The following is a 27,586-nucleotide window of genomic DNA, read 5'->3' on the forward strand; positions in this document are numbered from 1 at the left end:
ACATCTACACATTGCCTTAAAGTAAATGTAAAATGTAGCGCATTGACGTGACAGGTGGTTAGTTCATAATTTCATATCTAGCTTCCTATGCTAGCTTCATATTTTGATATTTTGTCATTTTTTGTTTCGTAAATTGCACCAACGATGTCTTGTAATTCCTCTTTACTCTAACAAAATAAATTTTGACACCAATTATAAAGAAGTACATTGTATGTAGTCTTTGCTGTTTTTCGTTCGTTTGTTACCAGCTTGTCGGACTTAAAGCGAGAGTTAAGAGAATTCTTAAACTATTTTTGAACATGACACCCTGTTCTAAAATAAACCCTAGCCAGATTATTATAAATATCTTATTTCTAGTTTTTATTTTAATTTTAATGACACAAATCAAGTAACAAATTTTGTTTATGTCGCCCCCGTCGCCCCTGAAAAACCGATTTCAATTACTTTGGGGAACACTGGATTAAAAAGTTTTTGAGATTAATATTATTTTACTAATAATTTGAGATTGTGAAATGCATGAAAAGATTTTTATAGAAATGAAATAAGAGCTTTGTTTCTAGTGAATGCTATAATGTTTTGTTTACAGATTCTGCAGCATTCATTCTTCATAATATGAAACAGCAGATTCATGATTCGGCTTATAACGTATCAATATCAGGGGCGGATCTACTTAAAGGCTTTTTGGGCTGCAGCCCAGGGCCCCGCGAATACAGAGGGCCCCCAACCGAACTGAAACCAATAGACGATATTGTCAATAATAAAAATTATCTAGAATTTTAAAAAATCCGATCATGAGGTTGGCAACACTGCGATCAATCAACCCGAGTGCGCATCTATCAAACGGAACGGGGAATTCCCTGTCGCTTGTTTTCAGTCGGTGTATTCCGTGTATAGTAGTGTCTATTACTGGGGACTTCCCTCCGCTTATCGCCCGACGCAATTTTGTTATTTTTCCGCACTTCTGCTATAGTCGACTATATTAACGAATTGACTTTGTTATTGTTAGAAATGTGTTTAGTGCGTGTGTTTAGTTTACTAAGTAATAGATAACTTAAAAGTTATAAGGACCGGACCTTTCTTTTAATTTACTAAAATTGAAAGTCTTCAGCATAACTAGACTTCCTGCTTTTAATAGGCAGTAGGTAAGTAAAAAGAATTATAAAACATGACTTTTTATTTCAGTTTTCAAAACTAAATGAATCAAACTCGTTCGATATTTAATTATAATTTGTGAATTGCTACACTCATTACAAAGTAGGTATTAAAATTAAAAGTTCTATCCAGTTCTTTGTTTATTTTCAGAAAAATATCTTATTTTACAATATGTCTGCTAGAAAATATAAAAGTGGAGCTGAAAAAAGAAAATTACAGTTTAGTCGAGAACAAGAAAGAAAAAAAATGCGCAAAAATTGAAACTTTTTTTAAATCGGAACATATAAACGCGAATGAAATAGCTATAAATCCATTCAAAAACGTAAAGGTATTTTATGCGAAGAGAATCTAACCGATGGCAGCAAAAAATCGCAAAACGAGGAAAAAAATACAAGTGATGAAAATATGCAAGATTTTGAAAACCAGAAAAAAAATACCAACGATGAAAATGTGCAATATCTTGACTTCCAGCAACCCTCTGGTTCCTCTGAAAATGAAATTGGTGTTCAGCAAAAGGGAGGTAATACCGATACCGAGGTGGAAAGAAATTTAGAAAATATTAAGTTTGAGTTTGAGAAATATGTTGACGTGGGCTTGTGGCCAGATTTGCTGAATAATGATTTTATTAATTTCGTCCTCTCACATGAAATGACTGACTTTCAAAATAAAGATCCGAAGAATATATATTCAGCTTCAATGAAGAAATATAAAGAACAAAACAGATCTTTTTCAAATAGGTATTTCACTAGAAAAATGAAAAATGGCCAATTACTGGAAAGATCTTGGTTATGTTATTCAAAAAGGGTTGGTACTGTTTTTTGTTTGACTTGCAAACTTTTTTCTAAAACTCCTTCTCAATACACAACCGGATTTTCTGATTGGAAACACATAGGATTTTGTTTAAAAAATCACGAAAATTCTAATGAACATAAGAATTCAATGTTAGTGTGGTTGACACGAAAAGAAAATAAGTCTGTTTTAGACAAGCAGCTTCAGGAGCAATTAAATAAAGAAACAGAATATTATCACAATGTCCTAAAACGGGTTATTGCAGTGCTAAAATTTCTGAGTATAAGAGGCTTAGCACTTAAAGGTTCCGAGGAAGTATTTGGTTCTCCACATAATGGTAATTTTATGGGTGCTCTAGAGCTATTGGCAGAATTCGACCCATTCATACGTGAACATATTGAACAACGAGAGCTGCGACCAAACCCTGTAATATCATATTTATCAAAAACAGTATATGAGGAAATAATTGAGATTATGGGTAAACAGATAATTAAACAAATTATAACTGAAATAAATAACGACGACACAAAGTATTATTCAATTATGATGGATTCAACCCCAGATCTGTCTCACGATGACCAACTTGCTATTGTATTACGATACTGTTTTCGGGGAAAAGTGTATGAAAGATGTGTATCTTTCATTAAAATTAGTAGTCATACTGGCTTATATTTATTTAATATTCTACAAGCCTTTTTGGAAACAAATGGACTACTACTGGATAATTGCAGGGGACAGTCATATGACAACGCTGCTAATATGGCCGGAGTCTACAATGGTGTACAAGCACTACTAAAAGAAAAAAATAAATCCGCGGATTACGTGCCGTGTGCTGCGCATTCCCTTAACCTAGTTGGTCAAGAATCCGTGAAGGTTGCAACCGAAATTGTAATTTTTTTTGGAATAGTGCAACAAATATACGTTTTCTTCTCTGCTTCGACCCATAGGTGGGAACTGTTAAATCGTGAAACAAAACTAAAATTTACGTTAAAAAGTTTAAGCCAGACCAGATGGTCTTGTCACTTTGATGCTGTCAGAGCTTTGAAAAGTAATTATGATGGCATTATGAAAATTCTCAATAGTTTCGGCGAAAATGACGATGAAAAAGTTGATGTCCGAAAGAGGCACGAAATTTATTTAATAAACTGGCGAAACTAGAAACTGCAATTTTGATTGTTTTTTGGGAAGAAATTTTGGAGAGATTTAATGTAGTTAATAAAAAAGTACAGAGCCCTGGTTTAGACATTGGTGAAGGCAATAAGTTAATTGTGTCATTAAAAGAGTTCGTGAAAAACATAAGGCAACAATCAGATCAGAAGCTAAAGGAATACGAAGAGAAAGCTAAAAAATTAAGTACTAGTGTGGGAACAGACTACAGTGACATAAATAAGAGACGCATTACTTTGAAATTTTCAGATAAATCTACAGATAAAGTCTCAGTGAACTGCGCAGAAAAATTTAAAAGAGACACACTTAACGTTGCGTTGGATAAGATGATTATGGATTTAAATAATAGAAGCCAAGCCTATGAGACCTATAGCAAAAAATTTAAATTTTTAATGGATTTGCAAGACAAAAATCAAGAACACATAGATCTGGAAAGTGTACGTAATATTATTGATTATTATCCAAATGACGTAGACGAACATTTAGTGAATGAGTGCATTCAGTTGAAATCTTACTTACTGCAATCTAAGACAGAGTCTTACACCTCTTGCAGTGAAATTTTTTGGCTAATTTATGAAAAGAAACTTGTTGATGTTTTCCCAAACTGCTATACTATCTTAAAGATTTTTTTAACGATGCCGATCACTAGCTGTGAAGCGGAGCGTTCTTTCTCCAGGATGTCGTATATAGAAAACAAATACAGGACAACAATGTCGAACTATCGACTAAATCATTTATCAGTTCTTTCGATAAATTGCGATTTAACAAAGGACCTACAGTGCGATGACCAAATAAAAGAATTTGCAGCACAAAAATGCAGAAAGGTTGCTTTATAATTTATTTAACATAACCATTTATAACCCGTCAATTTATTTTGCAATAAATAATGTTTTAATAAATAAATAAAATATTTTGTTTTCCTATTTTCTTCCTGTACTTAACATATATTACATTACATATACCTACATCACTACAGAAAACAGTTTCTTGTCAAAATGGCAATTAGTTGAGTAATTAGGTAGGGCCCCTAAGCAGTATTAGCCCAGGGCCCCACAAATTCAAGATCCGCCTCTGATCAATATCCCAATGTTGGGCATAGCTGGTCTCTTTCTTCAAGTAGATGCTACATGCTACAGATAATCATCAAAGAGTATATAAAGGTAATATCAATATAATCATTTATTAAAAATGTTAATAAATATAGTAATTGGATTTACTTTTCTTGGGTATATTATGTATGTTTCTTGTGGCAGGTGTTTTCATCAGTCTCAAAATAATAAATGAACCAATCTTCTTCTTTATGGCCAAGCTATTTGGTTTAGGAAACCAATGGAATAATCTTGGCACTCGTAAATCTCAGCAGCAAAGTATGAACAACTACACTACGTTTGCTAAGCAGAGGGTAAATATAGCTTTATTAAGTTCATACATTGCTATGAAAAGCAGACTCGGATTGCTCAGAACATATCTTCTCTAAATCTATCTTGTCTATGACAGTCATATGACAGTAGAAATGACTTTTCAACTGTGACTTTTTGACTTTGACAGTGCAAATTATATTTGTCATATTGCAATTTACCAACTTTGCTTTCCAATTACACATAATGCAACATTGTTGCAGTACTCGACAGAGTGCTTTCTAACTATGGTGTACACTGTTCGACACTGGAAGAAGTCATGTTCGACAGTGTTTTACGCAATACCACAAATAAAAAAGAAAATAATTTTTATCGCTGCCTATAATTTTTAATTATTCGTATCGGGGCTGTATGGATTATAGTCCTTTGCCATTCCCTATTGGGGATAAATTTTAAAACAATAACATATTCGTATCGGTTTTAAGAAATCAAAAATATTTTTTTTAGAGAAACAATTAACATAAAATTGCTCTGAATTAATTAACATTATTTTATTAGTATTGTTATGAGATAAAGATATGTTATAAAATTCATTACAGTAATTGAATTATTCCTTCAATAAAGCGTCTGCTGAGAGTAAATATATCGGTTATGTCGGTTCGGCTACATGATGGTTTTTTTTTTTTTTTTTTTTTTTTTTTTTAATTTTGGCATCGCGCGGTTTGCGCATATGCCATTAACAAAAGCAGGGAAACGTTTATCAAGATTTGAAAGGATAATACTCACGGAATTGGAAAAGGATCAGATAGGATTACTATGATAGGATAAGTATACGGATTTATAATTTCAAATTATTATCTAACAGGAAAATAGATAAAGCTGTATATATATCAGGATTAGAACATGAAAGAAGAGATTTGATAGAAGTAGGAAATGGTACACGGATGGAGACCAGATGATTATAAAAGGAAAAAACGTCATTCAAAGGGCAGGTAAAGAAAATATGATTAAGATCACCCACATCCCCACAAGCACACAAATCTGAATCAATTATATTAAACCTGGCCAAATGTACAGGTGTGCATGCATGACCCAATCTCATTCGAATAATTGATGAAGTAACTTGTTTACCAAACCTCAGAGATGAAAACCATGGCTTACTAGGAATATTAGGTTGTAAAGACTTAAAAAATTTCCCCTTGATCCTCCCACTAGTTTCCCAAGCTTCATCCCAAGTTTTCCTGAGATAGAGCCTAGGCAGCGTAGTCAAATCATGGCAGTAATTAATGTAAGGATGAATGTCACCGCACACCACAGCCTCATTAGCTAGACGATCAGCTACAACATTACCAACAATATCTACGTGTCCTGGAATCCAGGCAAACATCACGACATATCCTCTTAAAACACAATTATGTAAAGCAGTTCTAATATTAAATATTACAGGATACATGGGTTTAGATTGAAATGGATATCTTTGAATCGCCATTAAAGTGCTTTTAGAATCAGATAATATAAGGGTTTTTTCTAATTTCATTAACAAAATGTATTCTAATGCTTTGAGGATACCAAAACATTCCCCTGTAAAAACAGATGTTTCGGGAGGAAACTTAATTTTTTGGACTATATTCAATTGTTTGTGATAAACACCAATTCCAACATGAGAAGTATGTTTCGAAGCATCAGTGTAAATGTGATGCCAATTGTGGAAATTATCGTCTATCACAGAATTAAATTCATAATTAGCAGTAACGATATTTCTGTTGATGCCCAAGTTCAAACAAATATTAGGTGAGATAGTCAAACTTTCAAAACTACAGGAGAACAAAGGAAGTGAAGGACAACGATAAACAGGTGATTGAATGGACATAAATTTTCGAAAACTAATTATTAAACAGGGTAAGGGCTTATGTCTCCAATAAGCGGAGGTGTGAACTAATTCTGACAATAATTTGAGTTTATTAAAAAGTGGATGATTAGAGTTCTGTACAAAGCGGAAGAAGAATTTGTCTGCTAGATATTGTCTGCGTAACTGTAAGGGTGGTTCACAACATTCAACTTGCAGGGCATTAATAGGCGTAGTCTTCATAGCCCCAGTAATAATTCGAAGAGCTTTAGCTTGTATGCTATTCATTTTGGAAAAACCAGAAGAACAACCGGGTTCAAGAAGAAAGGTACCATAATCTAGTACACTTCTAATGATAGCATTATATATTAATTTTAAAGACAAAGGATGCGCTCCCCACCACACTCCCGAAAGACATCTTATTATATTTAACAACCGCTCGCACTTAGCCACCACATATTCCGTATGGGGAAGTCCAGTGAGTCTTGCATCGAGATAAACACCTAAAAATTTAACATTATTTTTCACTGGAATTATAATATTATTGTATTTAATGAGGACGGGAGGGGGTAATCGGCATCCAGAAAATAATACTATTGTGCTTTTTGATAGTGTAAGTTCTAAATTATTTTGGAAAAGCCAGTTCTTTAATTGATGAAGGGAAGAATCCAGAGCAAATTTAGCATTATCAATGGACTTATTTACATTATAAATTAACAAATCATCTGCATACTGTAGTACCTTAACATCGTTGCCCAATGAATACTCTAAATCATATGTATAAATATTATATAAAGTCGGACTTAGGACTGATCCCTGCGGGATACCTTTACTTGTGTTATCATGAGCTCTATGTATAGAAGAAATCGGGCTATAAATTAGTTCTGGTTGAGGAACAAAGGAAGGAGCCAAATTATCCAAAAATTGATTAGACAAAGTAGACGGTAGACTGGGGGATGAATTCTTGAAAGCTGATCTGAAACGTTTAATATTTTGCCAAACAAAAGATGGTTTAACTTCAGGTGAGATAGTTTCACAGAAACTTTTCCATCCTTCCCATTTCTTTCTTTTGACTAATTTTTTAGTGGTAATAATAACATTATTTAATATTTCAAAATTTTCTTCTGAACTTAATAAATTATAATTTAATTCCGCTTCCTTCCTTTTTTTGACAGCCCAGGAACACTCACTATCCCACCAGGGAGGCAATGGAATATTATTTGAGGAAGGCTTCTTTGATGGAAAAACTTCGTCAGCAGTCTCAATAATAGCATGTGCAAAAGCTTCAGAACTCCGATACACATCACCTTGGCTTAAGATAGGAAGAGTTAAGATCTTATTATCTAGGGTAGCTTCGTATAAATCCCAGTCTGCGCTAGCCAACTGATATTTAATTCGGAAAGAAGTTTTAGTTTTATTAAAATTTTTAAAAGGTAAATTTATTAAAATGGGGAAGTGATCACTACCATAAGTGGAGTTTAAGGTTTGCCAAATCAATAATGAGGCTAAACTAGGAGAAGAAATGGAAAGGTCAGGAGCACTTTTACCTTCATTAATATTGGTTCTTCGTGTAGGAGTGCAATTATTTAAAATACAAAGATTAAGTGAATCTACAATGTCCAACACTTCATGTCCATAGTTATTATTATTTGAACTACCCCATGACTGGTGTTGAGCATTAAAGTCACCTAAAACAAGTATAGGTTTGGGAAGAGATACTAAAATATTTTTAACTTCTTTTAAAATTTGAGAAGAAGGATGAGGAATATATATAGAGACAAAGCAAATGTTATTTACAATGATAGCAATGATTGAGAAATTTTTATCATGAGAAGTAATATTTACAAGAGAAAAAGAAAGAGGATGTTTTACTAATATTGCAACACCACCATAGCCATCAGATCTATCTTCTCTAATACAAGAATATCCTTGAATTTTAAAAATGGATTTAGGTTTTAGCCAGGTTTCTTGAAGACATACTATGGTGGGATGATACTTATTAATAATATGGATAAGATCACTTTTCTTACTATTTATACTACGACAATTCCACTGAATTGCCTTGGCGTAACTGTCCATTATGACTAATATAATTATTTATAATTTCCATTATTGGTTGGGCTACGTTGGACGGTTGATTTTGATTTAAAATATTTAATAAAGTAATTATAAGTTCGACAATAGATTGTTTAGATGAATCATTTGTTTCATTGTTAAATGCACAACCATTTTTAGGGGTAGGCAATCAAATTCATTTATGATAGCATTATGAGCCTTGACATCGTATCCTGTGTTTGATGTTAAATGTTGACGAGGTTTTAAAAATACAGTTTTCTTATAGGAAACATTTTGAAAATCTTTATTATTATTTATATGAGTTTTGTTGATGACAGAGGTTGAAGGAGTGTTTGGGGAAGTTGCTACAACATCAGAATATGATTTGGTTATTGTAGGGAAGATTTTGGATGCCTCTGCATAAGAAATACTATTTTTAGCCATATGTTCTTTGATATTTTTTTGCCTTAAAAATTCTTTACATATTTTATTTGTTGCATAGTGGGAGCCATGACAAATACAGCAAAATGCCTCATCTTCTGATGTACAGCTGCTTCCAAAATGACCGTCCTTACCACATTTAAAGCAGCGAGGAGTTGATCTACACATATCTTTGACATGTCCATATCGACAACATTTAAAACATTGTATAGTAGGGTAAATATACAAGTCTACAGGAAAAGAATTAAAACATATGAAAATTCTTTTAGGAAGAATTTGGCCATCGAAAGTCAGGACAACTGTTTCCGTATCAATAAAACTGGCTTTATTATCAATAAATGTTTTCTTTTTTAGTCGCCTTGCTTTTAAAACACTCCCACAACCTGGGGGAACAGAAACATTCTGGATCACCTCTTCTGTAGACCATTCTTTGGGAATCCCTCTTATAATACCCATTCTAGAAACATTAAATGATGGAATAAAGGCTTTGAATTTATTACTCGAAAGCTTAGTATCGCTGGTAAAGTTATTAGCATCTGAAAAATTTGTAAATGTAAGAGAGAGCCTATTTCTGCCAATTCTCTTCAAACTTCCATTTAGAATATTTTTAAATGAATTATTTTTAAGAAATCGACCAAAAGAGACAGGGTGAAGTGTGACATTTTCATCTGGAGACACTTGTTGTTTTTGTATATGGACAACATATGGGCCAATATCTGAGGCTTGGTAAAGGCGAGTTGTAGTAGTTGGGATTCTTGTATCAGACATATCACCTTGACCACTAGTGGTCAAGGTGATATGTATAGAAGGATCACAATTATTTTCATCATTTACACAAGAACAGTCGCTCTCTTTAATTATCTTGCCCTGACGCTTTCGTTTTTTATTGCAGTGTTTACAAATTCTTAAAACATTTGTACGCTTTCGCGGTAGTTTCGTATTATTTACAGAGCTAACATCCGTGTCCATGGATGATTCGCAATGATCGATAGTTACATAATGCGATACCTGCGGGACTGTGCCCCCAGGATCGGGAGGTTCGTCTCCCATGGAGAGAACAAAATAAAGGAATTAAAAACTTACCCTACGAAGAAATATTTACACTAATTACAAATTAAAAACTAAAAAGAACTAAAATAACAAATATTTACACTACTTTACACCTATCTGAACCATAAAAGATTTTTTAAAATTTTAAAATACAAAAAAACACTCCCGCTCTTACGACGTTTCCCGCGCTTTTTTTTCTACATGATGGTTATGTTTGATCAATTCAATAGTATAGTTCGCGTCATGTAAAAAGAACGCTGGCCTTGAAGCTGCGCAGAAGCGATTTATCGGTCTATTTGGTGGTTTGGGGTAGGGGGACGGGAGTGTTTATCACTGTCGCATGCTTGCCGGTGTGCTATTGGTTGACAGCGGTTGACAGTTCGACGTCGACTCAAATTATTATCGCGCACAAAAGTTTTAAATTACAAAATTCTCCATTTACTATTTATTTCACTAAAAAACAATTATCAATTTATCATTTTAAACACATAAAACCTATTAAGATACGAATATCGAGAGTACAGATAATTATTATTTTTGAATACGACATTTCAATAACTAAAAAAATTTGTTATTGCTTTTGTTTAAAAAAAAAATTGTGATTTTGTAAAGTGATAATTATTATACTTATTTAGTCCGAATTATTCGCACTTGTATTTCTAGTATTTTTTAATGTACCTACCAATAACCATTATACGAAGCCGCGAGTGAAAGCCTAATTAAAAAATAAAACAGTAGTACTTGTGCGCGAGTATACCCATGCGCAAACGCACCCCCTCCAGTTTCTTTCAGCGTTCTTTTTACATGACGCGAACTATACTTACTTTAAATTTATAGTTGGTTGAAATAGTTATTATTAATCAAAATTATTATTATTATAAAATAATTATATATTTCTCTACGAATTGTGAACGCACTAAAACTTATTGAATGGTTATGTTTGTAAATTTAATAAATTTATATTAAGACCAAAAAATGCCTCATATGCTGTTTCAGTCTTTCAGATACTACAGTCCATTCACAGTTATTTTACCTCTGACAGATGTCATAATATGTTTTCTTTATGTTGGCGTTACTTTCGAGTCGTCCTTTGAAGTTCCTAGCGTTTTTCTGTAAAATTTGTGATATTTCATCTATAATCATGCCGAAAAGGATTCAAAATAGCGGAAGAAATATTGTATTATCAGTGCGTGATTTTTGTGAAAGGGAAAAAGACAATAATGCTCCTTTAATTCCATTTGGAAATGTTCGTCAACGAGTAGCCGCCATGACAGGTATGTAAAATAGGGTTACCAGTCTTTAACATTTTACCCAATTTAAATTTTATTTTAATTTAAACCATAACCACCATCAAAGTAATATATAGTTCTGTCATATGATATTCGATTTGCTAACACCACAAGGCATGTTCGACTGCTTGTATTTTTTGTAAGTCTACCTTCACGAGGACAACAAATATTTTGTGATGTTTTGTTATGTATTATTTTTATAGTATCATGTCGCGTTTTTGTATTCAGTTGACTTTAATTCTATATTTAATTTTCATGTCCTTGCTATTTGTTTTTAATATATAATAAAATAAACAAGGGTCCGAGCTGTACTCTATTTTGTACTAACAATTAGTACTTCACTTTTCCTTTAGAAGCGAATGATTGTACCTTAAACGTAAGTAGGGACATTATTGAGAAGAAATAGGCTAAGAAAGACCTAGACTATCAAATAAAGCTTTTTTTCATGTTTCAGGTATATCTGAAAAAACTGTCAGCACCATTACCAAAGAAGGTGAGTCATCTCAAAAACTTTCTACGCCAAGAAAGAAACGCGTGCAAGAAAAGAAAATTATACTAGATGATTTTGATCTGTGTGCAGTTCGAAATAAAATACATGAAATGTATACCGTCAGAAAGGAGGTACCGACTTTGAGAAAACTCTTAGCAGAGTTAAAAACTGACATAAATTTTCGTGGAGGTAGTACTACATTGTGGAAAATTATCCGACAAATTGGATTTCGATTTAAAAAATGTGGGTCAAAAAGGAAGTTACTTATGGAAAGGCCTGATATTGTAGCTTGGAGATACAGATACTTAACTATTTTGAAACAACATCGCGATGAAGGTAGGCCTGTTGTATTCTTGGACGAGACTTATATTCACGCGTCTTACACAGTGAATAAATGCTGGCAAATAGAAAATGAAGGTGTCCTAAAAAACGATTCTGCTGGTGCACGATGGATAATTGTTCATGCGGGTGGTGAAATGGGGTTTATACCAAATGCTTTATTAATTTTTAAATCCCAGTCGAAATCAGGTGACTACCATTGTTACGGCCCTAGCCAGTCCAGCAGAGCCTCAGAGGTCGGGGCCCATCAGCGACCTCCCGGCGGACTGCCTAGGGTCGGGTACGGAATACCTATGGCGGTCAGGATATGCGGCGTGAGCAATCCAATACAAAAAAGGGGTTGAAAAATAAGAAGGAAATTGCACTTACCTTCGAAGGGCAGCTAGGGTCTATTGGGATCGAAGATCGCCAGGGAACGTGTATAGGTCGTGTGGTGTGGTGTGACGTTAAGTGTAAAATAGGTGTCCTGACAGTACCCGAGAAGGATGCCCCAGGCCCCCAGACTTCGACAGTGAGTAGACACTCCCAGTCACTCGCCAGCAGACACGTCACAGAATTGATTATAACGAAATAAATAACTCAGTCAATACACAAGCAGTTACAGTCACAAGCACAGCAACAAATATTTACAGTTACCAAATAAACCGTTAGATATATTCACAGGACCGCGTGCGGTCACGCCAGCAAAGAGTCCAAACCCAACATTGGGGTTCTCATAAAGCGACACAGAAAATTGCGTTCTGAGCGAACCAACTACAGACAACAACATCAGTAAAAGTACAGCAATTAAAACGGTAGCAGTAAAGTAATTAAGTAAGCAGTTAATAAACCACGAGGCACGCGCAAAACAATAAGTCCAACAATAGGAACTGGCCGGCCGTCGAGCAGCGATACGGCCACACCTTGCAGAGCGGACGCGAGACTTTATTCGCCGTATCGAGCAGCGATACGTCCGCTACCGTGAGAGCGGAATCGAGACTGTTCGCCGCTAAGCGGCGCGGGCGACGGCGACGGCGGGGGGCCGTGCCACCTGGCGATATCACCGATGAAGCCCATACAGAAAAAAGCGTCGCTAACGCAGCGAAATGGTATTACAAAATCATAAGTAATAAATGACAGAGCCACGGTTAAACTAAACCCTAAGGCAATCGCTCTAAGGCGCGATTTGGCCTAAACAACCATGATGACATGGACAAAACAAATTTCATGAAATGGCTTCAGGAAAAACTAATTCCTAACTTGCCGGCTAATAGTTTAGTGGTTATGGATAATGCCCCTTATCACACGGTAAAGTTAAACAAGGCACCAACATTAAGCTCTACCAAAGCAGAAATGCAAAACTGGATCATAAATAAGGGTTATCGTATCTGCCTACTATGGTAAAAGCTCAACTTTATAAAATTATAAAAGAACATAAAGAAGCTCCAATATATGTAGCCGATCAAATGCTTCAAGCTCATGGCCACAAAGTGGCTAGATTACCGCCGTATCACTGCGAGTTAAACGCAATTGAATTTATGTGGAGTCTTGTCAAAAGGCGAGTAGCAAATAAAAACGTAGGACAAGAAACAAACAATATAGTTAATTTAGCTGAAGAAGCTTTTCAAAGTATCACTGCAGAAGACTGGCAAAAACAATGCGAACATGTGCGCCACATTGAAGACAAGCTTCGTGAAAGAGATGTGTGTATGGACGCTGAAATGGACAGGTTCATAATAGAATTAAATAATGAGTCTGATACAGAATCTGACAGCAGTTCCGAAGATTCATCTGATAGTGATTATTCATCATTGGCAATCCACATGGATCATGCTTATTCAAAATAAAAAATATATTTATAATTCAAATGGCTGTTTATAATTTATATTTAATAATTAATATATCACGCTCATGTAATGTACGAATTTTTACTTTTGTATATCAAATAGAACAAAATTAAACTTTGCTAAACCAATTTTCGTACAACCGAACTGATTTCTTAAAAAGAAAAATTTAAATGCGTTCATCCATCCTGAGAACAAAAGATTTTATTATAAACATTACAATGTTATTGTGTAAGAAAAAATAGGCATCGATATTATTACCAATAGTTTAATAATAACTGCATATAAAAAATTTAACATTTCATATAAAGGAGTCATATGAGCTAAATATGGCAACATAACGCTCATATTGGCCAACATAAGAGCTAGAGGTAAAATAACTGTGAACGCACATAATATTTATTCTACTCTATGGAACGTACTGTATACTGTTCCATTTAACCCAAGAGCAACACGAAGCATTTAACACTTTGTAGATGTCAATGTCAATGTTTTGCCGTTTTGCAGTATTGCGCAGTGTAACACAGAGACCCTCTGTGTTAGTAAATGGAAAGCCACGAAATTGCGTCTAAGCCTAGCGAACTATGTTCATGAATATATAGAGAATTCGTGCATACTAACTAGATTTTCAGTTGTTTCACAGGATCACGAAAATTTCTTAAGTTCATGTTTTACCTTAAATTATTGCCTATTGCGTATTGCGTAATTTTCCGACAAGTGGTAATAAGTGATTACTAGTCCTGTTAATAGTAAATATACATTTATAAAAGTAACCGTCATCAGTATGTTCGTACCGTGAAAATTATTTCGGATGTTGTTGTTGTTGTAGGTGCAGTCAAACAAGATGGATATTTTGCGGCATTTTCAAAACATATCTTGGTAAGTTCCAATTAAATATTACTTATTATAGTAATCTCTTACAAGTTTAAAATGTTGGTAACTTCTAAGTTTTAATTATATATTCTAATTATTTTTGTATTTATATGCATTAAATTGTAAAACACTTTTACATAATTTATCATCGTGAGTACCGTGTGTTGAACAAATCATTTGTGATATGTATTACTTTTTAGCTTAAACATAAATCAAAGCTAAAAGAAAATATGGATTGTAGTATGCATGCAATTTAATTACAAAGTAAAAAATGTATGTGTGCATTTAAAACAGCTAATCTTTTACATAATATATGTTTTGTTATAATTATGTTTGCTGGCAAACAAAAAAAACTGACTTGAATTACATCGACAAAATACAATGTAGGTAGATGAAAAAATAGTCAAGTAAATACGCATTATCAAAGATTACTCCAAAAGTTGTAATCAGATCTCGATGAAATTTAAATGTGACCACATGATAATCATCGGCTTTCGATTAAATTAAAAATCATCAAAATCGGTACACCCAGTTAAAAGTTAGGTGGATTTTCAATAGTTTCCCCTTGATTTCTCTGGGATCCCATTATCAGGTCCTGGTTTCCTTATCGTGGTACCACACCTGGGATATCTACTTTCCAACAAAAAAAGAATTATCAAAATCGGTTTGTAAACGACGAAGCTATCCCTGAACTTACAAAAAAAAAATATATATAATATATATTGAGTAACCTCCTCCTTTTTTAGTCGGTTAAAAAAGAGACGAGGGAGTTTTGAAATAAAAAAAAAGTTTTTTTTTTATAAAATAAAATTGAAAATGTACAAATAACTACTATGACTTCTAAAGGTTAAAAAATGTATAACATTTAGTTATTTCCGTACCGGTTTGTAAAATACAGGACATAGGAATTTTACAGTATTATAGTAATTATAATAATTTATGATCTACATGCATATTTAAAAAGTTTTCTAGATTAGTATTCACTTTAAAAAATCAATTTTCATCCAAATTATTTTGCTTAAAAGTGTACCACTTTTCAAATTATGCAGTTTATATGTACATGTTTCTGGTTGTAAATCATTGCTTGTCATTTTGTCCGTACTTGATGGATTACTTATTAAAGTGACAATTTTTTTGTAAATATATACTTTTTATTTGCTTTATTGGTTTATGTTTTTTTTTTTTTTTTTTTTTTTTTTGTATAAAATAGAATTAGCTTTATTTTAGTACTGTAATTGTTATCTGAAGACCAATTTTAATAAAAAAATAATTCTGACAGTCTTACATGTAGAAAAAGTCCTAAACCCATCAGTAGGATTCTACAGGCTAAATCACTTAACTCTGATTTTGCTTACTAGTTTGACAAAAATAATCAAAATCATAAGTTTCAATCTATTAATGTAGTTGTGTCTTTTTATCATTTTTATCAACTTTCAAGAAAAAAATGTGAATTTTTATGATATTTAAAAACATGTATTGGTGTTCTTTTAAGATGTACCGTGTATGTATGTGTGTGATGTATGTAATAGTTTTCTTATTTATCAATCTGATTCTTATTCAGGCTGCTTATGGGGCCGTATAAAAACAAAGTATATACAAAAAATGTGTGTATTTTTTATCTTTATATATAAAAAGACAAATCCTGTCTCACTCAGCAACGCCCAGCCCAAACCCTTGGACCTAAAAAGCTAAAATTTTGCACAGAGTTTCCTTTTATGATGTATACTAGGAATAAGGAATGATATTTCAAAATTTAACCCCTAAAATTAACCTAATAATTGACATGGGTATCATTATTTATGTTTTTTGGGACGTTGGTTGCAAAAATAGCAGTTACTTCGAAGTCTAAGACGGCGGACATGACATAAAATTAATTAAATTATTTCCCAATACAAACTCTGAACTCCCGTTTGACCACTATGGGGTGACTATTCAATTCAAACCTTAGTAGGTGTACTCCAATAAAAAAAAAATAAGTATTTATAAGTTTCGAACTTCAAATACATCATTGTAACATTAATTTGAATTAGTATTTTATAATAATATATAATACAAAGACAAATAAATAAAATTGGAGTGTCTATTTGTAATATTAAAATAACTGCTTTTTACTAAATTCATATGTATGTATACACGGTACATATACCAAAATAATATTTTTTACAATTTTTGTCTTTCTGTCTGTCTATTTGTTCCGGCTAATATCTGAAACGGTTGGCCCGATTTTGATGGGACTTTTACTGGCACATAGCAGATGTAATAGGGAGTAACTTAGGCTACTTTTATTTTAGAAATTTATTTATTTTATGACTGCGAACTGAACAACTACTTTTTTGCTAAACTCCACGCGAACGAAGTCGCGGGCACAGCTAGTTTTATTATAATTATCATTACTAAAAAAAATACTGAAGTATTTTTAAATAATTTAACTGCAAATTAGATACCAATAATAATTCCCTATTCAATTAGTAATTATTGTAGTAAAAAAATTCAAATACTTTCAAGATTTGTTAATTAAATTGAAGTTTTTTTAATTATTTTTTTTAATGATTAAAAAATAATATATAAATTACTATACAATCAGAAAAAAAAACAAAAATATTATAGTATTTTTTTTTTTGTCATAATATTAATAATACATGACCTGTAGGTGTAAACCGGATTGGTGTTACCCGAGTATGAGTAAGGAAACAAATGAATTGCTACGTCAATGCATAGATCTGCCAGCTTTCCAGACCTCTGAAAACATTGATGAAATTATAAAGAAGAGTAAAGCTTTTCCTATTCCATTCCCAATCGAAACTGTTAGGTGAGTAATTTGATTTATTTTAACTGATTAGTTCAATAAAATTTTTATTTTCAAAATGATAAAATAAACCTAAAATTATTCATACTCATTCTTATAGTTAAATTCATTTTTTATTTATATATAGATAAATAAAAAATATAAACTAAAAAAAAATAAAAATGATAAAATTATGGAATATGCGGCCTAAAAGAAGTCGAAAAATTTTACTGACAATAATCGATTATTTAACTAACACATCCCTAATACCTACATAAAGTTCTTAATTTATGGGGCAGCAAATTAAAATAGCCTGGGTCGCAGAATCTTAAAATACGCCACTGGATACATTATATTACGCCTAATCTATATTGACAGATACCCACAAAGTTAGGTTTAATGCCTAGTGTTAAATTATATAACATTTAATAAACTGTAACGCTTTGTTCCTTATTTCAGATTAGAAAAATTGAAAGTAAGAAGACCAATAGATCAACTGAAAAAGAACGTTGTATCAACTTATCCCATAATACATGAGAGAGTACTACTGTTAATGACTCACTTTCTAATATACAAAAGGTATGAAAAATGTTTTTTCTAAATTGATTTTGAATGTTTTTTTTTTTTAATATACATAATAGTGTATAGAAAATTAACTAGGTTTAGTTTAAAAAATAATATATTTTAAACTCAATAAATAGCCCACAGTAGTATTTTTTCTTTTGTCGGGGGTCTGAAAACACACAACACACAAGCACAAACGCCCATACCACGACAAAGACTAATATGGCCAATACAAATGTTCGTCATAAGCGTCGTCAAAATATTGAATCAAAATAATCTTATATATACACATTTTATTACACATATGGTCATTCTGTCCCTATGGTATAAAAACTTAATGCTTGTGTCATAGATAACAGCCAACTGTTATAGCTAAATATTTTTTATTTGTCATGTGCGAGGATCTAACCTGTGACTTGTAGCGAAATAGCCAGTGGTATGACGGTGCGCCAACGTGTCGTCACAAATCTCTGCATATACATTAACGGTCTTACTTATAAAATTCTCGCTAAGCAATACTTAGCCACCGCTTAGTTAAACCGCTCTTAAGCTACAAATCCATGTTTAACTTTTGTTTACTTATAAACGTTGATTAGTTGTTACTTAGTTAAGAAACAAACAAAGAATGATAATTTTTTTTTCTAACAAACACACGCAAGTAAGTAGATCAAACGTCACAATATAACAGCTGATTTATGTGAAATCCGCCATCTTGCCGCTTAGCAGGAGTTAAACTATGCCTCGGCAGTGTTTAAATTTGACGGCTATTTAAACACTACTTAACGACTTCTTAACGCTAAATAGTGTTTATAAGTGAGGTTTTTGCTAATCCGTTGCTAAGCAATTGATTAAAAATTAAGAAACGTTTATAAGTAAGACCGTAAGGCATATTATTTTTATATATATTTTAGGGAATATGGTTCAAACATCGAAAAGGCGTTATACAAAGACATGACAGTGCCGGAACTTATCGACAGAATATTACAAAAACGAGCTGTATCGTTTATGAATCAAAATGATAGTTATCTTCTACTAACAGGGGAACAAGAGTAAGTACAGATTCATCATCTTACTTCAGTTTTCTACTCTTTATTGACCTTAGTGTGACATATTATATCATTATCTTTATTAATAAACAGGCCATTTTATGAAAAAATATATGTCGACGACAGCGTTATTATAACTATCGTAAGACATCATATGGGCGAGTGATAGGGTAATCGAGCAAAGAAACTATATCATAACTGCCATAATTTTTGTTCTAATGATTTTTCACAAATTTGTTCTCAATCATACGATTGTCCCGCGTTTTGAACGAATTTCTCGACAGTGCTGCCAAAGTTCGGATACCACGCCAAGTTTTTTTTTACCGTATTAATGTCTTTCTCCAATATAATATATTCAAATCATAACATTAACGAAATTTAAACTTTTTTTTAGAATAGACATATAGATTAATAATTCTTTTTTCTCGCAAACGAAACAAAATCTACCTCAATTGCCATCGACAAGTAATACAATGAAGGTAGTTAACAAAATAATTAAATACATATTATTAGAGATAACCTAAAAAGTACTTGTCAGATCTCGATCAAATTTAAATGAGACCACATAATAAGCACCAGGTATTGATAAAAAAAAATATTCATCAAAATCGGTACACCAAGTTGTGAGAGTAAAACAAATAAAGAAAAATGTAATTAAAATTCTAGTGAAGAAGGTTGGGAGCAAGTAGGTACTATTCATCAGAAACCACCTCTCGTTTTGGAAAATTGTTTGAGTTACGATGAAATAAAATTGTCTGCTATGGTATATGTTAGCGGTCACACTGAATGTATAAACGATGGGGAAAGACACAATTCTGGCGTCATTAAGGAAGATATCGCTGAAGAGAATGCTGTTATAATTGGTAAGTGAAACTAATTTATACAAATTAGTTTTCTATTTCTATAACTTAATGTACTGTCATATTTTCAATCAAATGGAATCACAAAATTTTCAGATATTTATCTTGTTCTAACAATATAGATTTCAATAAATTTTCAGTGTTGTTTCCATACAAAATTCTTAGTAATTTTAAAAATGAAGCTAGCATTCTTTGAAATTAACAATTAGAGGATCATTTAACTTTTTTATTAAATTTTGTTTTTATTGTAACTATTGATTTTAATATAGCCAAACACAGTACAGGCGAATCTCTAAACGTTTTGGATGCTATTAACTCTAACGATTCTAACGATTGGGAAGCAATTTATGTCAGTGCCAGTTTTTACGTGAAATAATGTATTGTGAAAGGATTTTAAGTTGAAAATAGTTAATCAATGCTTGAAATATCCAATTTTAGGCTTAATAGGTCCACGTTTCGAACGGCGCGGTAGAATGGATTATGAAGATATAGTTATAACTGAACAACAAAATTGTCTGGAACATGGTTATGGTGAAGAAGTGACACCTACCACTTGTCTAAATGTTCTAAAGACTACGTATGTTAGAAATAATCAATCTGCTAAGCATATGTGGAGGCAGATGTGGTCGGAATTCTATCAGGTGAGAATTTTTTGAGAAGAGATTGATTCGAAAAAACGATTTTCATATCAGTTAAGACTAACATAGGGGGTTTTGCCTATCACCGAAACTGTTTAGAACTGCGTTGGAGGATGTCTTTAAGACCTTGGATTGGGGGGAACGAGGCATCAACGTCAACGGTGAATTCATCTCTCACCTTCATTTCGCCGACGATATCGTCATCTTTGCGGAGACGTTGGATGAGTTAGGCCAAATGCTGGCTGCCCTAAACGAGTGCTCCCGACGTGTCGGTCTCTGTATGAACTTGGACTAAACGAAAGTTATGGTTAACAACCAAGTCATACCGAGACCGGTATCGGTAGATGGTAACCTTCTTAAAGTTGTTCAGGATTATATTTACCTAGGCCATACTATTCAACTAGGCCGCAACAACTTCGAGAAGGATTCCGATAGGAGGATTCGGTTGGGCTGGGTGGCGTTTGGCAGGCTTCGTCGAGTCTTCACTTCGAAGATTCCGCAATACTTGAAGACAAAAGTCTTCGAGCAATGTGTCCTGCCTGTGTTAACATACAGAGCCAAGACGTGGACACTGACGAAGGGATTGGTCCACAAGTTTAAAGTCGCTCAGCGTGCAATGGAACGGGCTATGCTTGGGGTTTTTCTCAAAGATAGGATAAGAAATTAGACTATCCGCGAGAGAACGAAAGTAACCGACGTAGCCTACAGAATTAGCAAGTTGAAGTGGCAGTGGGCTGGTCATTTGTGTCGCAGGACCGATGGCCGTTGGAGTAGACGGGTCCTAGAGTGGAGACCGCGTCTTGGCAAACGCAGTGTGGGACGTCCTCCGGCCCGTTGGACTGATGATCTACGTAAGATTGCCGGTGTAGGCTGGATGAGGATTGCGGAAAACCGGGATGTCTGGCGCGAATTTAGGGAGGCCTATGTTCGGCAGTGGATTGCAATAGGCTGAACTGATGACTGACTAACACTTACATTCAATTTTTCCAAGAAAAAGAAAAATAAATCCAGTTTAAAATCGTAGGTACACAGCTACACATACGAAGAGTTATCATCATATATAAACATACAAGAAAAAGACGAAGTAAAACAATACATGGACAGATATATCAAACGACCTGGCACTGACGACATATTTGATAACGAAGTATACTACAAGAGAATTAGTATTTTAGCTGAAAGTACTTTACTAGAAGCGGATCATAGAGCAAAGGAAGCTGGGAAAAGTGCTTTCGTCAATGTTATAGGATGTGGTAAGTGGATTTGCTTTGGTTCATTTTTGAAATAGCATCTTTATGTGGTTTTTTATATCATTGACTTAATTTTGATAAGATTTGAACAGTACTTTGGGTAGTAAATAAAAATATAGCGGACAAAATCATAGATAGTGTATAGATACTTGTTGTTTATTTATTATATAAATTATAACAGGCGTAGGCTACCTTTAGAACACCTTTTGATTTCAGTAGTTATGATCAGTATTCCGATTTTAACCTGTATAGTGGTATTAAATAAACGATCATAGTAGTTCTGACTAATGTCTGACTAATGTCTAAGTCTTCGTTTTTATTAATGAATCTTATTTCCTTTAAAAAAGGTAATAAGTTACTTTTGTAAGTTCACGCAATTGTTTTTAAAGTTGTAAAATTAGTTAATCGTTTTATAGGTCTTGGTGTGTGGAAAATATCACCACATCAACCAGATGTGTACGTCTTAACATTCCTAGAGCGGATACGATCATTTCTCAAGAAGGATCTTATTAATCATGTTTCTGATGTCAATTTCGCTTACATTAAAACTAGCCCCGGTATAACAGGTGAGAGAAATATGCTTACATATTGCAAATTTTCATTTACATCCTATATTCAAAAAAGGAATAACACATCCGAATCATGAATGAAAATCCGAAATTTCGGAAAGATTAAAGGTTTATATTATAAGTACAATTATTAGTTTTTTTTAATAGGTACTTTTTCTATATTCTTTAGTCATATGATTTTTTTTCATATAAAAAGTAAAATTTTTTGGTGTAAAAGTGTTGAGTTATATGGTCTATAAACATATGTTTTTAGCATTATTTACAAATCCAGTGCAGAGCGATTCTCCGGTAGAAAAATGTATCTTCTTCGAAAGCAAACGACATCCTAAAGGTAAAGGTCATATTTGTTGTTTTTTATTAATAACAGAACATGGAATAAATGTACATTTATAAAAACAACTTATATTTGTTACTTTGAATTGGCAATTAAAAAATCGTTACTTGATTTTTTCAAAGCCTTTGATAGTGTAAATCAATTAAAACAGATACCGATTGTAAATTGACTAAGAATTAAAAATAATTTTAATTTTAATTAGTACTATGGGGAATACAGTGAACAAGCATTTGTATGACTTGGAAATTTGGTATTTTTGTAGGAGTTTAGTACTAAGGTAATTACCAAAGTTTTGTGAATATTAAACGTTTAAAGATTTCAATAAATGTTCTTTTAGTGATCTTCTATATTTGCGTTTGTCCAGGTATAACTTTTGTCGGTCTTTGGAAAGTTCATTAATATATGTTCACCAATATAATAAGGGTAAAATGGTGCTTAACATTCTAGCTCCGTAAAATTTTCTGGCATTCGTTATAACAATTTTTTTTTGAGTTTCGAACATTTCTTAGGGTATTTATTGGGTCTATATTTTTCGATTAATAAAGAAGGATCATTAACTTTATTTAAGACTGAAGTTTTAAATCCCAATTTACTCTATAGAAATTTGGCGTCATTTATAATAAGACTCATTATTGACTTCTAAATTATAATTTGGATGATGAAAACAACACAACAAAGGAGAATGATGCGATTCCATACATTCTTGGGCCAAAATGTAATGAAATGAAAATGGTATAAATTAATGCATTTAGGCTTATTGATCCCTCGCTGAAAATTATCTTTATTTTGGCTATCTGAGAGTGGAGTTATTAGACTTTTTGTAAAAGTGAGGTTATGTTACAATGTCTATAAAAAACCCGATCACTAAGTTCTTGTAGCATTAATGTTTGTTATATTTAGTAAAGACTGTTTGAAAACTCATTACAAATATTGATATACACTTGAAACCATAAATAAATATCAGGAATGGACTCAGAATGCATCGGAAAACAGTAAACACTAAACGAGTGACGGACACAGTATTACTGTTAGTAAGCTGTCAAAGCTGTCATTAAAAATATGATTTATTTTAAATCGATACGAAATCGATAATCATTTTGGTTTATCAAATATTAATTGATATTTTCGATATTAATGTAACTTTATTTAAATACACGTTATTGTTTACAGCTTTAATTATGCATCTAAATATCTTGAGTTAATTAACTAGTGCAAACATTTTCTTTTTGAATTCTGTAATCGATTATAGTGGAATCGATACCCAAATAATTTGATGAAAACTATCTTTCTCAAATTTCTCCGCTTCTAGATTCAGAATTGAGGTGATATTTTATATTTTAAAATAAAAAAATATGACCAATTTTTTAAACAATATCTCTACTCATTACATTTTGGCCCAAAAGTCGCATTCTCCTTTGGTATTCTTTGCATTCAAAACCACGTTGTTTGTTGTAAACCAGTCTTACATCGCGATAAAGTAGCTTTACGTCGTCATAATTTACTTTTTTAGTACCAACTTAAAATATAAGCACACACTGCATCATAAATATTCTTAACATAAAGTGACAGATCGTTGATGTATATTAGAAAAATAAAAGAACCTGGAATTGATCCCTGTTGAACGCTCATTTTTAACATGCACCCAAAAGAATTTGTTTCGTTTATTGATACATGTTGAATTCTGTTAAGTGGTAAGATATGAAGTAATGAGATTAAGCCTTAGGCTAAGCGCGCACTGGCGGCCAGGCCACAGCGGCCAGTATTGCGACCAGGCCGCGAGTGTCGCGACCAGCCGCAAGCGTCGCTCCCAAGCCCAAATTGTCAGTCAGTCAGTCAAAGACATAACGATATAATTTGAACACTCCGTAAACAGTTAAAACATCTATCCGCGGCGACCAGTGCGCGCACACTAGCGCACGATCGTACAATTCTTCGAATCTCGATGGCCGCGGCGGCCGGCTGGCCGCAGGTACGTCGCAATGATCTCGTTGGCCGCGGCGGCCGCTGGCCGCTCGCGGCCAAGTGCGCGCTCTATGATACGATGTACATACATTTCGCTGGCCGCCGCGGCCCGGCCGCTGCGGCCAGGCCGCCAGTGCGCGCTTAGGCTAAGCGCGCACTGGCGGCCAGTGAAATGTACATACATTTCACTGGCCGCCGCGGCCCGTACATCGTATCATAGGCTAAGCGCGCACTGGCGGCCAGGCCACAGCGGCCAGTATTGCGACCAGGCCGCGAGTGTCGCGACCAGCCGCAAGCGTCGTTCCCAAGCCCAAATTGTCAGTGTCATGTACAGAGTGCTTCAATATAAATAACGATATAATTTGAACACTCCGTAAACAGTTAAAACGTCTATCCGCGGCGACCAGTGCGCGCACACTAGCGCACGATCGTACAATTCTTCGAATCTCGATGGCCGCGGCGGCCGGCTAGCCGCAGGTACGCCGCAATGATCTCGTTGGCCGCGGCGGCCGCTGGCCGCTCGCGGCCAAGTGCGCGCTCTATGATACGATGTACATACATTTCGCTGGCCGCCGCGGCCCGACCGCTGCGGCCAGGCCGCCAGTGCGCGCTTAGGCATAGAGCGCGCACATGGCCGCGAGCGGCCAGCGGCCGCCGCGGCCATCGAGATTCGAAAAATTGTACGATCGTGCGCTAGTGTGCGCGCACTGGTCGCAGCGGATAGATGTTTACGGAGTGTTCAAATTATATCGTTATGGGCTATGGCTTGGGAGCGACGCTTGCGGCTGGTCGCGACACTCGCGGCCTGGTCGCAATACTGGCCGCTGTGGCCTGGCCGCCAGTGCGCGCTTAGCCTAAGAGTTACTATTGTTTATTTGATAGAATCCTGATCTTTAGAGAAATTAATTTAGCCTGGGAAAAACCTTTTTACAATATTACAATGCTATTGTGAAAATTAACTCTTCTTTCGCCAGATCTATGTATTTTCGCTTGTGCTTATGTTATAATATTTACAATAAACTCTAACAAACACCACATCATCATCATCATTCCAGTCTATTGCAGTCCACTGCTGGACATAGGCCTCCACAAGTTCGTGCCAAAAATGCGTGAACTCATGTGTTTTGCCCATAGTCACCACGCTGGGCAGGCGGGTTGGTGACCGCAGGGCTGGCTTTGTCGCACCGAAGACGCTGCTTCCTATCTTCGGCATAACAAACACCACGCTTTAAATAAATTAAATTTGAACAAATGGTCGTAGGATATCTGTCTGTCGAATTCAAATTCTATTACTTTTGATTTTATTTAATCTAGCTATGGAATAGTAATAAAATTGGTTACCATGTACTTTTAGGTGGTATAAACGTACAGATGGAAAACAGAGAACCGTCTGCCCGTTTAACAGGCGATCATGCGGGCAAACTGCTTGTCATGACGTACCCGTGGGACGGCAATGCGCATCCGGGGAATGAGTTCTGGTAAGTTTGCGATGTTTGTAAATGTCTCATCGAGGTCTTACTAGTAAGTACCAAATCCTATTCAGTTTTTTCTTATTTTATTAGGTTAGGCAGTTTATCTGGTTCTGGTGATCCGGCAGCTGCTTGTTCCACACAAGTGTCGGAGTTACACAACGCACACATCAACCCCGCAGTGAGTGCGTACAATGTCCGAGTCGCTGGGCGCAGTGGGCTGAAGACGCTCTCCGAGTACTGTCTCGCTCTCACTGCGTAGGAGTGAGCGAGATGGCACATATCATACATCACACTCAGCATCAGCACTGTATATGTATTCTAGTAAAGTACCGGAGCTACACAACACGCACATTAAACCCGCAGTGAGAACCAATTGCAAAAATCTTTCAAACTTTTCGGAAGATCAGTTTTTGGAAAAATGTAGAGGATGTTTCGCAGATCTGTCAATTAATTAGTGTACCTATTGTTGAGACTTATTAGGCATCGTAACATTCTGGTTGCCTCGTCAAATCGTAAAAACTCGTGCTGGCACAACACGTCGATTCTTTCCCACTAGCAGTAACTAACTAGGAGATGAATTATATAACAAGCTTAAAATGAGCGTTATATAACCAAACGTACATGGTCTAAATTAATAAAAATAAAAACACCAATTTCTCGCCTAGCAATAAATGATAGAAAAAGGTAGTTGAGGTACTAACTCTAGGTTACATCTTTGGTTTTGAATAAAAATTCATTTTGAATAAAAAGTCAGTTATTTTTAAATAACGATTCTTTAAGCTTAAGATCGTTCAATTTCTAACATGCATTTTGTTTCAAACATGTTTTATCTTTCGAACATGTGTTTTTTCAAACATGTATTGTTTCAAACATGTGTTGTTTCAAACGTGTTGTTTCAAACATGTATTGTTTCAAACATGTGATGTTTCAAACATGTGTTGTTTCAAACATGTGTTGTTTCAAACATGTTGTTTCAAACATGTGTTGTTTCAAACGTGTTGTTTCAAACATGCGTTAAGTTACAAACATGCAATATGATGCAAATATGCGTAACGTTTCGAAGATGTGTCTAATAAAACTAGGCTTAAGAATCTAAGTAGCCTGGTAAAACTAATAATAAACAATGGCTTTGATAGAATGTAATTGTATTAATTAAGATTGATTAAATTTCGAATAATTTGTACAGAAAATATTCTATTTATTATTGTAATTATTAAAATATGTAATGTGTAAAATTATTTGAAATATACAATTTTTAAAGGCATTTTGTTAGATTGAGATAACTTTGATGCAATATTTCTTACCAAAAACTATAGTAGGCTGGCTCTCTTAAGAAAATAATAATAGTATCTTCATTAAAAAAAAAAAACTGAAGAAATCCTATCTTTAAATGGTTCATGACTAAAAAAAAAAAATTAACCTTTTTTAAATGGA

The 27,586-nt window shown here is 34.1% G+C and overlaps 2 protein-coding genes and 1 pseudogene across 2 annotated transcripts; all 3 read left to right on the plus strand.

Moving 5' to 3' along the window:
- The first annotated feature begins 1,557 nt into the window (after window positions 1-1,557).
- Window positions 1,558-3,099, plus strand: LOC123664394 (zinc finger MYM-type protein 1-like). The gene has a single exon (XM_045598940.1). It carries the CDS (start codon window positions 1,558-1,560, stop codon window positions 3,097-3,099), a length of 1,542 nt encoding a protein of 513 aa, XP_045454896.1.
- A 10,065-nt stretch (window positions 3,100-13,164) lies between these two features.
- LOC123664560 lies at window positions 13,165-13,823 on the plus strand (annotated as a pseudogene).
- Window positions 13,824-14,236: 413 nt separating this feature from the next.
- On the plus strand, window positions 14,237-26,901 carry LOC123664556. Its single transcript, XM_045599087.1, has 12 exons — window positions 14,237-14,519; window positions 14,629-14,678; window positions 17,323-17,481; window positions 17,917-18,036; window positions 18,933-19,070; window positions 19,734-19,930; window positions 20,366-20,568; window positions 21,590-21,818; window positions 22,232-22,381; window positions 22,638-22,715; window positions 26,035-26,158; window positions 26,243-26,901. The coding sequence occupies exons 1-12, from the start codon at window positions 14,466-14,468 to the stop codon at window positions 26,409-26,411; spliced, it is 1,671 nt and encodes a 556-aa protein (XP_045455043.1). The 5' UTR covers window positions 14,237-14,465; the 3' UTR covers window positions 26,412-26,901.
- The last annotated feature ends 685 nt before the right edge of the window (window positions 26,902-27,586 follow it).

The sequence above is a fragment of the Melitaea cinxia genome, chromosome 22 (assembly GCF_905220565.1).
Source record: "Melitaea cinxia chromosome 22, ilMelCinx1.1, whole genome shotgun sequence".
Taxonomy (NCBI): Eukaryota; Metazoa; Arthropoda; class Insecta; order Lepidoptera; family Nymphalidae; genus Melitaea; species Melitaea cinxia.

What these genes read in the sequence shown, in the direction of transcription:
- LOC123664394 (XM_045598940.1), top strand. Translation starts at nt 1,558, where the DNA reads ATGCAAGATTTTGAAAACCAGAAAAAAAATACCAACGATGAAAATGTG.
- LOC123664556 (XM_045599087.1), top strand. Translation starts at nt 14,466, where the DNA reads ATGTTTTACCTTAAATTATTGCCTATTGCGTATTGCGTAATTTTCCGA. An exon ending in GCGTAATTTTCCGACAAGTG is followed by an intron (nt 14,520 to 14,628) that starts GTAATAAGTGAT and finishes TTGTTGTTGTAG; the next exon opens with GTGCAGTCAAACAAGATGGA. An exon ending in AACTAGCCCCGGTATAACAG is followed by an intron (nt 22,382 to 22,637) that starts GTGAGAGAAATA and finishes ATATGTTTTTAG; the next exon opens with CATTATTTACAAATCCAGTG.